This window comes from Hippopotamus amphibius, chromosome 4 (assembly GCF_030028045.1).
Source record: "Hippopotamus amphibius kiboko isolate mHipAmp2 chromosome 4, mHipAmp2.hap2, whole genome shotgun sequence".
Lineage (NCBI taxonomy): Eukaryota > Metazoa > Chordata > Mammalia > Artiodactyla > Hippopotamidae > Hippopotamus > Hippopotamus amphibius.
The window spans coordinates 107,776,827-107,788,851 of NC_080189.1; the positions used below are offsets into that span (position 1 = coordinate 107,776,827).

At 45.2% G+C, this 12,025-nt stretch overlaps 1 protein-coding gene across 2 annotated transcripts in view; it reads left to right on the forward strand.

Moving 5' to 3' along the window:
• The first annotated feature begins 269 nt into the window (after positions 1-269).
• Positions 270-12,025, forward strand: part of WDR37 (WD repeat domain 37) — a 49,987-nt gene continuing 38,231 nt past the window's right edge. For both annotated transcript variants that reach the window (XM_057731300.1, XM_057731299.1), the window contains exons 1-2: positions 270-410; positions 8,659-8,836. In XM_057731300.1, coding sequence (XP_057587283.1) covers positions 8,699-8,836 — 138 coding nt within the window. In that variant the 5' untranslated portion in view covers positions 270-410; positions 8,659-8,698. The remainder of the gene's footprint in view (positions 411-8,658; positions 8,837-12,025) is intronic.

Here is a 12,025-nt window from a genome sequence, read left to right on the forward strand (position 1 = left end):
GGGTCGCCCACCCCGCGGGCCGAAGGCCCGGCGCGCACGGGAACGAATGACGCCACCACGCCTCCGCCCCCCCCGCCGCCCGCGCTGAGACCCTCGCCCGCTCCGGCGGCGCGAGCAGCTTCCTTCACGGGGCTGCGCTTCCGGCGGCGCTAGCGAGCGGCGGAGGCGGGACATCCGGCGGCGCCTGCGCGTGGGGCATTTCCGGCGCGGATCGGGGGCGGGGCTGGGGCGTCTTCCGGCGCCGGACGTGTGGGGCGTCGGGCTGCCGGGTCCCGGGGCCGCGTCAGGGCGGAGGCTGGGGGTCCCGCGCGTCCGCGTCTGTCCCCGGCGCCGCGCGGCTGGAGCCCACGGGCGGCAGCGCACGGCCCGGCTGGCACTGCGCGGCGGCGGGCTCGGCAGCGGCGTGGCAGGTGAGTGCGGGCCCGCCGTCTTCAGCCCGGGACTGGCCGCCTCCCTGTGCGCGGCGGCGGCGGCGGCGGCGGCGGCCTCGCCTATGGGGGCCAGCGCCCCCTGACCCCGCGCCCCCCTGCCCGGAGCGCGTCTCCTTCCGACCCCGCGCCCGCCCCGGCCGGGTCCCGGTGGCGTTAGACGGCGCGCTCCTCGCTCTCTGCGGCCTGGGAGGTGGGCTCTCCGCGGGCCGGGAGCCCCCCGCCCGGAGCGCGCAGGAGCCCGGGCACAGCGGGGCCGCGACCTTGGGCGGGCGGCCTGCAGAGACTCGCGCGGCGGCGGCCCAGGCGCGTGTTCTTCCTCTTCCCGCCGGGCCCTGGCCCGGAGCTGAGCCCTGGCGCCGTGTCCTCGGGGTGGGCCCGTCCTCTCTGCAGCGGGCGCTTCGCGCGGCCTGGGGTGCTTCCGGCTGGAGGCGCCTCCGGAGCTGCAGAGCGCGGGCCGGGCGGGCGGCGGGACTCCGCGGCAGGCTGCCCCTGCCGGGCGGCGCTGCGCCGCGGGGCCCGGGATCTGCCCCCGGGCTGTCGGGGACGGGCTTTTTCCAGCGAGGGGCCTTGGGGAGCCACAGCCTTCCTGTGGGAACGCAGTCGCGTCGCGTGTATGTAAATACCGCGTGCGGGGGGAGGAAGCCTTCAGCCGCTTCTTGCGTGGGAGGGACGTTCCCGACATCCACTCTCCGGGCGAGTGTTTTCCTGCTGCCGAAGGTGCTGAAGCCCCACCGGGTGTGGAGTTGAGAGCGGCGTTTTGTGCGTAGGGGTGACGGGCGTGCGGCGGCAGCTAGTAGGGAGCGGGGAGCTGGCCAGAAGGAGAGTTTATGATAAATTCTTTTGTTTGATCAGTAGGATAGGGAGGTTGGGTGTTTGAAGGGGCCTATTTATACTTCTTTGTGTCTGAAAGACCAGTAGGACCTCTTATTCACACAGCCCTCCTGTTTAGCGTGGTCACATGCCCTGTGATATTGGGTTAGCGTGAATATTTTGAGGAAAAATGGTTATCTTGGAATTTCAGGGTTATGTTTTAGTTTGTATTAAGGCGTAGTTTGTGTTAACGGTGCGTAGCGGTTAAAGCAGCTTGCTTACTGGGCGAAGACGTTTTCTTTCTCTTTACAGCTCCATGGTCAAGTGACTAAGTGTTCGGTCTGTTAAGTGCCTCCCAGAGGTGTTGTGAGCATCACTGACTCTTGTTACTGACCCATTCGAGCCTCACCACAGACTTGCCCGCCCCTCAGTATCTCTCCATCATTTCTTTTGTCCGTGTTTCCCTTCTTGTCTAGCTCAGGTTCCATGCTGCATCGTTTCAGTATCTTTACAGACACCTGCAGTCCGCCCTTCTCTTCATGATGGCAAAACGCTGCGTGTGTGTTGGACATTGATCAGTTGGAAAAGACGAATAGTGTATTGACTATTTTGTGAAGTGACCAACAAAAGCAGGCAAAGCCCAGAACAGCACCGTATATGGTTCGTGGAGTTGAGGGAGGAGTTAAAGGCTCAGGGACTGGCAGAAGGTGAGGATTTTAAAAGTCAGTTGTGAAGACGACTGCTTCTTTCTTTCTGAAGATACAGAGGCTGGAAGTGCCAGTGATGTGATAGTTAAGGGAGACAGTGCTTGAGGTGAGAGGAGGGTTAATATGCAGTTTTTGCACTTCCTATAATCAATTTGTAGAAGCTTCAGAATGCATTAACTTCCCAACTTATGCTTACCAGATGCATGAACTTTCTACTGATGAAGTTCTTAAGAGAGGAAGGAGAAGCTCTTTGCTATTTTATTTGCTTGATTGAAATGTCTAAGGATCGTCTCTTTTTTTCTTGAGCTTTCACAGGGTTTTGATATGTTTGTTCCTTTAAAAAACATAAACTGCAAGATGACTATGGTAGATCTCTGTGTTGAAAATCTTGGCAACTGAGATGCTTCATGAACTTAGTAATTTAATATGTTTAATCACTGAAAAAGAATTATGTCTATCTTCTTTTTTTTTTTAATGAAGAGTATAGTCTCCGGATAAGATTCCTTTAAGTCTCTTTGGTTTCTTGGTCCCAGATTTATACCTGCTGCCTAGTTTTCTTTTCATCTGGAAGCCTGTACACCTCTTGCTTCCTTGTATGTTAGGTATTCAAAGACATTGCAAAAACATGATACGTTCAGTATCAGGGCTTGATTTCTGCTCCATAGCTGCTGCCTCATCTCGCTGATCTGCCTCCTGCCTGAGAAACAAGGGCTCTCCTCCATGCCTCTCTTCTTCCCCACCTGCCCCCCATCCAGTCATCTACCTCTACTTTTTTTTTTTTTTTTTTTTAATACATCTGAGCTTAACTATCATCATTTATGGCCTAGACTGTTTCAGTAACTTCCTAACTGGCTTCTCCATTCATGGACATCTTATCTTTCCATGTATCTTTCACATAGCCGCCAATCTAGTGTTGCTTATTTGCTTAAAAACTTTTAAGTGGCTTCCTTTTTGTTTAAGGATAAACTATAAACATGAAAGAACAGACTCTAAGGCTATCTGTCCGCTTATCTTGCACCATTCTCTCCATTGTTCTCTGTGTTATAGCTACAGTATTTATTTTTTAATATTTCTGATAAACTAGTATCATTCCCAGCTCAGGGCATTTGCCCATGCTGTTCGTGTCCTTAAAATACCTACTCCCTTCTTTGTTTTCCACATGGTTAACTCCTAGAAATTCTTCAGTCTCGATTTAGATGCCAGTTTCTCAGAATGACCTTTGTGACTCTAATAGCTGGTCTCATATTTGCACATGTGTTTCGTAGCACTCATCACAATTTATAACTTCTTTAATAAATCATAAGATCGTGTGTTTAATGTCTATCTTCCCACTCAATTCTAAGCAACCTGAAGGTAGGGACCAAGCCTGTTTTTTCACTACAACATCCCTAGTACCTACAGATGTGAGGAATATTGATGAGTGACTTAAAATAGTGCTATTATTATCCCTGCTTTAAAGATGATGCAGTAAAGCCTTAGGAAGGTGGTTAAGTAACTAGACCAGGGTTACACAGCCAGTCAGCGGTAGATGTAACATTCATCCATTCCTTTTCACGCATACATTCATCAAATATTTGAGAATGTGTTTATGTCAGGCCTAACAAATACAACAGTGGCCCCAGTCAACTCTGTCCCAGTCTTCATTGTGTTGATGGCATAGTGGGGGAGACATTCATTAAGTGAGCAACCCGTAAGTAAGATCTAAGTACAGCTGTGGTGAGGATCACAAAGTGCTCTGCTAGCGGTGTCAAGGGAGGCCCACGGGAGGACCAGGGCAGCCCCTTTGAGGAAGTGTGGTCAAGCTGAGGCTTTGTGTTGGGAAAGAACAAACCCCCGGGGCAGGGTGAGGGGGGACTTAAGTTTGTATGACTCCCAAACTCATGCTCTTAACCTTTGTGCTCTTCTTTGGATTTTATTCCACTAAATATCTGAAGTGACAAAACTATTTAGTTCCTGTCACTATTATTTTTTAGGGAAGCAAAATGTTTTCCAGTGTATAACCAACACTAGTAAGTGAAGTAAGGTGTGATGGATTACACAAATTCATTCTTGTTGTCCCATGAGAGGTGGTCTCTGTCCTCTGCTTGAATCTGGGTTGGTCTTGTGACTTGCTTTGACAAATAAAATATCAGAAAAAGTGAGGGGAATGGAAGATTTTTTTTTTAATGGGAATTTTAGGAATAGAAAAGTAGTTATCTTATTCCTATTTTAAGTGTCCTTTTAAAAAAGAGATTTGAGAGTTACATTTTGTCTATATAATGCTACATCAAGTAAGTGATAATTTTAATTAATGGATTTCAAAATTTTAAACCTAAACACACAGAATTGACCAATTTGAATGTTTTTAGTGTGTGGTGAAACAAGACTTACTTTTTTGTTGCCATTTTATAGCAAGGCCTACACATGTATAATTTGAGACTCAAAAGACCTCTGGCTTTGGAGTAGATGTACTTTTCCTATTCCTCCCACTATGTATGGCTGAAAACACTGGACATTAAATACAAAAGAAATATGAGACTGAAAAGCGGAGAGAAGAAAGTAGACTGGCTTTTGGGACCTGAGAAATAACGTAGGGCTGAGTTTCCTGGGTTTTCATTTTGCCCCATACATCCCAGCCTTGGGCCCGGAGAAGCCAGCAAGCCCGCAATCGCAAAGGGCTCAGACCAGCCCCAAGAAGAGCCTGATCTCTAACCAGGAGACCAGGAAAGGGACAGCCTGCCAGACGGGACCTCTTTAGAAAACATTGCAGCCTCCCTCTCACCCTACTGTCAGAGGCTGGGTGGGGTCTGGACTCTCACCCCTGACAGTCTGTATTGAGACAATGCCCTGTGCCCAGTGGTATCAGAGAGGCCTGGGGCGGAGCTGGGATTTTCATCTCTGTTGGGTGGTAACAAAGAACACTCTCCTTCCTGTTGGGATGGCCTCAGAAGAAACTCAGTAGAGATTCAGAAGTTTTACCACCACCTGTGCTAATGAGGCCGTGTAGGCAGAGTAACACCACTCCCCTGGTTCAGCCCCGACGGTGTGAGAAGAGGCCAAAGGAGAGGATGGACTCTAACCCTCCTGGTGTTAACAGGATTACTTCCACCCACCTGAGTGGAGGGTGAGTGTGGAGCCCTCACTTCCATCTCCACCTGCTACATCCACCTGGCAGAGACAAGGCAGCATCCTGTCTGCCTGCTGGGGCAGTGTCAGAAGAGACCTGCTGTGAGAGGAGACTGACACCAGATCCCGCGTCTGGTAACGGCACCCACAGTGTCGAGGCGTCAGCTGATAATCACGTTTCCACACCAGCTGCTAAAACCTCAGCTTTAATCAGGAAAGATAACTGACAGCCACACAGGAGTGATGCAGATATTAGAATTATTTGACAAGTATTTTAAAGCAGCCATCAGAGAATTTTTTCAGTGAGGAGATACTAACACTCGCAAATGAAAAATAGAAAATCTTAGGAAGAAGATATAGGTTATAAAGAAGAAACAAATGGAAATTTTAGAACTGAGAAATACAGTGAATGAGCTTCTAGAGTCAGTTCACTGGTTCTTTTCTCTTTCCATTCTCCCGACAGCAGAATGGAGAGGACAGAGAAAAGCGTCAGTAAACTTAAAGCTGCAATAGACATTATCCAATCTGAACAATAGAAAATAGGCTGGAAAAAAGTAAACAGAACCCCAGGGACCTGTGGGACTTTAACAAGAGACCTGTCTCTCTTATCGGAGTCCCAGAGAGAGAAAAACCGTGGGGCTGAAAATATGTTTGAAGAAATACAGGCTGAGTACTTCCCAAATTTGGCAAGCCATAGACTTACAGATTCAGAAAGTTTAGTGAAATCCAGGCAAGATAAATCTATGCTAAGACACATCATAGTCAAGCTTCTGTAAACTAAAGATGAAAAAGCAGCGAGAGAGAGAAACGTCCCTTTACCTGTAGTGGATTTCTCATCACACACTGCAGAGGCCAGAAGGAAGCATGTTTTTCAAGTGCTGAAGGAAAAGAACTGTCAACTTGGAATTCTGTATCAAGTGAAAACATCCCTCGCGTGATTTGTCACCAGCGGACCTACCCTAAAATAACAGAGGAAATTCTCTAAACAGAAAGGAAGTGATTTGGGAACACCAGGAAGGAAGAACAAACAATGGAAAGAACAAATAGGTAAATTCAGTAGGCATTCCTTATCTGAATTAGGTTTGAAGGTTGAAGCATAACTGTCTGATGTAGTTCTCAGTGTGTATGGAGGAAATACTGAAGATGATTATGTTGTAAGTGGGAGGGTAAAGGGATGTAGAGGAAGTAAGGTTGCTACACTTCACCATGAACTGGTAGAATGTTGATGATCAGCAGACTGTGATAAGTTGTGAAAAAATAATGAAAACTTAGGGAAGCCACTAAGAAAAGTTATTTAAAAGAGAGAAACTCAAAAACTAGATAAATCAAAATGAAATTCTAAAAAAAATGTTCCCGTACCCTACAAGAAGGCAGAAGAAGGAAACAAAATGAAAGAACAGAGAATGAATTACCCACCATGCCCAAGTGGGATTTATTCCATGGATGCAAGGTTAGAGCAATAGTTGAAAATCATCAGTGTAATTGATCTCTCAGGAGGCTTAAAAAAAGAGCTGTATGATCATATTAAGTGATGCGGAAAAACATGACAAATCTAATACTTCTGAAACTCTCAGAACATGAACAATAGGGGGAGACTTTCTCTACTTGATAAAACAGTATCCAAAACCTATAGCTAGCATACTTAATGGTGAAAACTGAATATTCACCTTGAGATCAAGAAAAATAAAATAAAGCAAGGATGTTTGCTATCACTTCTAATTCATCAGAGTACTGGAATTTCTAGCCAGATCGATAAGGTAAGAAAAGGAAATAAAGGCACACAGATCTGAAAGGAAGAAGTAAACTGTCCTTTTTTTACATGACATAATAGTCTACATAGGAAATGCCAAATAATTTACAAAAAAAGTCTTGAAATAGGTTTAACAAGAATGTAGGATACAATACACAATATGCAGTACACAACATCAACACCCAAAAATCAATTGTATTTTTGTATACCAGCAATTAACATGTGGAGATGGAAATTAAAATACTGTGTTATTTAAATAATTGCTCAAAAATAAAAATATCTTCAGGGTAATTTTAGAATGTATGTAGAACTTTTATGTGAAAACTACAAAAGTGAGGAAGGAAATCAAAGATGGTCTAAAACCGATATATATATATATATGTTGTTTTCATAGATTGGAAGTCTCAGCATAATAAAGATGACAGTTCTCTCCAAATTGGTAAACATTAAACACAATTCTTATCAAAATCCAATCAAGATTTTTGTAGATATGGACAAGATTATTCTAAATTTACATGGAAAGGCAAAGGAACTAGAGTAGCTAAGACATTTTGAAAAAGACGTGGTAAGAATGACTGATTTCAAGACAGCACAGAGTAGCGGAACAGAGTAAGAGAACCAAGAAATAAGCCCATAGAAATACAGCCCATTGATTTTTGACCAAGATGCCAAACTTTTTCAATTTAGTGTAGGATGGATAGTCTTCAGCATATGGTGCTAGAATGGTTGGGTGCCACCAGAAAAAATAAAAAAAACCCAAAACCTTGACCTAAACTTCACATCTTATAAAAATATCAACCCAAAATAGCTTGTAAGTTTAAGTGTAATCTATAAAACTAAAATTTTAAGGAGAAAACAGAAAAATTTTGGAATATAGGATTGGTGAAAAGTTGTTAGGCATGACTTTAAAATATTGTCATAGTAGCTTTATTTGTAATGGTAAGAAACTGGAAAGCACCAGAGATACTGTCAGTAGTTGAAGAAGGAAGAAACTTAAGTACATACTTAAAATTACATGCCCTAACATAGATATATTGGGAGAAGGAGGGACCAGTGAGAGCAAAGAATGAATAGGTAATGTTCAAAAGCAAATCTGCCATTGAAGGAGAATGTCATGTTGTTTAGAATCATATTAGCTAATAGTGATGTGATTATATTGGGAGGAGGAGGAGGAATTGATAATAGCAGAAAATGAGTAGATAATGTCTAAGATGGACAAAGGAAAATGTTTGTGTTATGTGGATGTTGGAATGCCGTGCAGGTGTGCTGTGTAACTGCGGCCCTGACCACAGGTGAGCACTGTGAATGTGGCTGGTTCCAAATGAGAGGCGTTGTGAGTATGAAGGAAAACGGGGAGCTCACAAACTCTGAAATACCCCGTTTGTGTTTTTTGCATTGACTAAAATGGTATTATCTTAAACATTGGGTTTCACTCGTTTTTATTTTTTTAATGTGGCTACTAGAAAATTTACCCTTACATATGTGGCTTGCATCGGGTTTCTCTTGGAGGGCATTGTGCTAGAATCTGTAGCCTGGAAAATGTAATCAGGTGGTTCCCTCTGAGGAGTAGGCTGAGTCTGCAGAGTGGGCTAAGGGAGAGTTGTTCTTTAAGCCCTTCTTTGCTATTCGATTCTTTAATGGATGTCAATGCAATGTGATAAAAAGTTACCTCTAACAAGGCTGTGGTCTCTGCCTTAAAACATGTTAATTTTATCACATTCTGATTTATATCATAAATGTTAACGTAGTAAGGAAATTTGCAATGAAAAGTAATCCTTGTCTTGCTCACTATTTTTCTTTCATTGAAGTTTGCCACATCAGAAATAAAGTACTTATTTCTCCTGCTCCTGTTTAGCTTCTCGCAGGAGTAACCAGGACATCACCTTTCAGAAGTAATGCCCACAGAAAGCGGGAGTTGTTCAACGGCTCGCCAAGCAAAACAGAAACGCAAATCTCACAGCCTTTCCATACGAAGAACGAACAGCTCAGAGCAGGAGAGGACGGGCCTGCCGAGAGACATGTTAGAGGGACAGGTGAGTGTCTGGTGAAGATGCGGATCAAGTTTGCAGTGTTTCAGATACATACAGGTCTCCACAGTAAAGAGAAAACATGGGTTACCCTCCCCCCCCACCCCGGCCACCAAACCAATTAAAACTACTGTTGAGTACACCAGCCTGCACAGAGACAGAAGTCAGTTTCCAGGTTCATGTGTTTACCGTAATTAATAAAAAATGTAGGTGTGACAGTCTGGACTAGTTTTTATTCTTTGTACAGGTGAATTGACAGTGTAGTTTTAGGTTTCCTGTCTCCGAGTCTCGAGAAGAGAATCAGGTATGATGTTCCCTTTCTGTTCTCTGGAGAGTTTTTGGAATCTGATCCTTCAGTAACTTTTCTTGGCTTTGTCCTGTGTCTGCTGTAGTTGAGTGTGTTGTCTGCTGTAGTTGAGTGTGTTTTCTGCTGTTTATTACATTGTAGGTCTTTCTGATAATTTGATGCCCCTTTGATTAAAAGGTCTAATATTTTATTGATAAAGATGTTTGCTTCTACTTTTTGTAGTTCCTTTATGATGAAGAAAATGTGTTAGGTTTTTAAAAGAACACTGTCGTGAAGCCTAAGTAAAAGTAAATGTTATAGTAAAATAAATTATAGCTATATCTGCTATGTGTTTTCATAGGTATAGGTATGTATATACATATATATAAAGTAAATACATGTAAATTTATAAACATTCCTTCGCAATTATAACTAATTCATCAGCCATAATGTTACAGGAAAATATGGCTTAAATCTGAGAATTGGCTCATTTGCGTATTGACCTTGTTAGACACAAGCTGGGACGTGGAGTGTGTGTTTCCAGGAGGCAGCCGCGCATGCTCAGAACCTAGCAGTGCTTCCAACCTAGCTCCGCCGTTGCAGGCACATGGTAAATGTTCACTTAGGGTCGTCTTATGTGTTGACTGGATGAATAAATGAAATGGTTACATTTTAAATTTGGAAGTAAAATCATAGATTTAAGGAGCCTCCAAAATGACTTTGATGTTCTTGGTGCGCTCGGATGGCTGTAGCAGACGGGGAGCTTAAACAGCAGACACTTCTTTCTCCTGTGCTGGAGGTGGAGGGCCAGAGGCCCAGGTGTGGGTAGGTTGGGCCTCCTGAGGCCTCTCCTGGGTGTGGACGCCATGTTCTCCCTGTGCCCTCACGAGGCCGACTCTCTGTCCTCTGTGGGTGTCTGTATCCCGATCTCTTCTTGTAAGGAATGTTGTAATCAGAGCTGTGCAGTGGAACTTTTGTGATGGAATGCTCTAAATCTGCGCCATCACCTAGGGGAGCCAAGAGCAACCATGTGGCTAGTGGGACTGAGGAGTTTTAAGAATTGTAATTAACTTACTTTTAAATTTAGTCAGGTGTGGCTTTTGGCTCCCCCACTGGACAGTGCAGCTGGTCTAAGGTACTTTACATGGTTAGATGTACTTAAATTTCCACAGACGTCTCTGCTGGCATCCTCGGCTCTAACGTCCTGTGAGGGGTATGCATTCTCGGCTTCCACGCCGCCACCACTGTGATGTGGAGCCCACAGGTCATTGCATCTCGGGTAACCCTTTATGAGGTTCACTCAGAACCCTGAGGGTGGGGCGGTGCCTGCTGGTGGACGAGGGGCTCCCTGCGGGCTGTTGGGGGCACTCTGCCCGGTTCCCTGGCAGCAGGACGGCGGTGGCGGCGTTGTGGGCACAGGCACTTGGCATGGCGGGCATGGGACGGACCTCAGTGCGGGAGGCCAGTGATCAGGGCATCTGCGTGGAGCCACAGGCTCTAGTCAGGGTTCTGGTCAGGCTCTCAGGTGTTGGGGAGCCTTTATGGGAACTTTGTGTCTTGGAGTCACGAGTCAGAAGCATTTGGGGCAGCGGTGCTTGGTGCGGAGGTGGGAGGCCCCTGTCTACACCGGGAAGCACCAACCAAGGCTGGAAAAGGGGCCTCCTGCCTCCTCTGATACGCTGGCCCTGACAAAATGCAGATTCTTAGCTTTTGTGTCATGAGTTTTCTCAGATGATACCAGAAGTTCAGCACCTTTCACTTGGGGGATGGAGGTGGGGGCGCCTGTGATTGCAGCTGGGAGGGTTAGACTGTTGGGAAGCTTGGAGGCAGCCGCAGAGCCTGGCTGGGCTCCACTTGCCTCTGGTGAAAAAGTTCCCCTTTCCCTGCACATCTCCTTCTTGATTGTCTTTTTTTTTTTTTTTATTAAGTGAAGTTAATGCTGACATTGACTCCCATTACAGTTACATTTTAAAGAAAAAAAATGTATTTATTTGTTTGTTTATTGGTTGCATTGGGTCTTCGTTGCTGTGCGTGGGCTTTCTCTAGTTGTGGTGAGTGGAGGCTTCTCTTGTTGCAGAGCACGGGCTCTAGGTGCACCAGCTTCAGTAGTTGTGGCTCACAGGCTCAGTCGTTCCACGGCACGTGGCATCTTCCTGGACCAGGGCTCGAACCCATGTCCCCTGCATTGGCAGGTGAATTCTTACCCACTGCACAACCAGGGAAGTCCTACAGTTACATTTTATATGAAGATGCATTTACCATTCAAGTAAAGGTAACATTTCAGTTGCTGAATAGTGAGTTTAACATTAAACTCTGTGAATGTAGGTGAGTAGGAATTGGTACACAGGAGAGGAGATTGGCCTCGGGAGGGGCCAGAAAGTCTCTCAACCAGTGCCTCCTCCCTCCCAGCGAGGAGGGCTAAGTGGATGAGAGGTGTGGGAGGACAGGCTGGGGGAGGTCACAGGCTGGCAGACAGGGTGTCAGACATCAATTGTGATGGTTTATTTTACATTCATTGTTATTTGAAGATGTCACTTCCTTCTTTTTCATGATTTTCGTTGATATTTTAGAGGGGTGTTGAGAGAGGCTTATTATCAGTTCTACCAGATTGAATTTTTAAACAAGTGAGTTCACATATCTTTAAGTAGCTTGTAAAGTTGACTTTCATGTTCTGTGATTATTTCAAAACATGTTGCTAAATATTGGTATCATTACAGATCATTTTGCCTAAAATTCCTGTCTTCCTAAGAAGTTAATCTGAGAAAGGATTTAATAAACATTGTGTCTTTTTTTGTATTTGCAACTCATTAAACATCAAAAAGTTTATGCTGCATATAAATGGAAAACTCAGAAAATTACACTGATACCAGTTAACTATTGAAACATCATTTTAGAAGTATCTTTTAAGA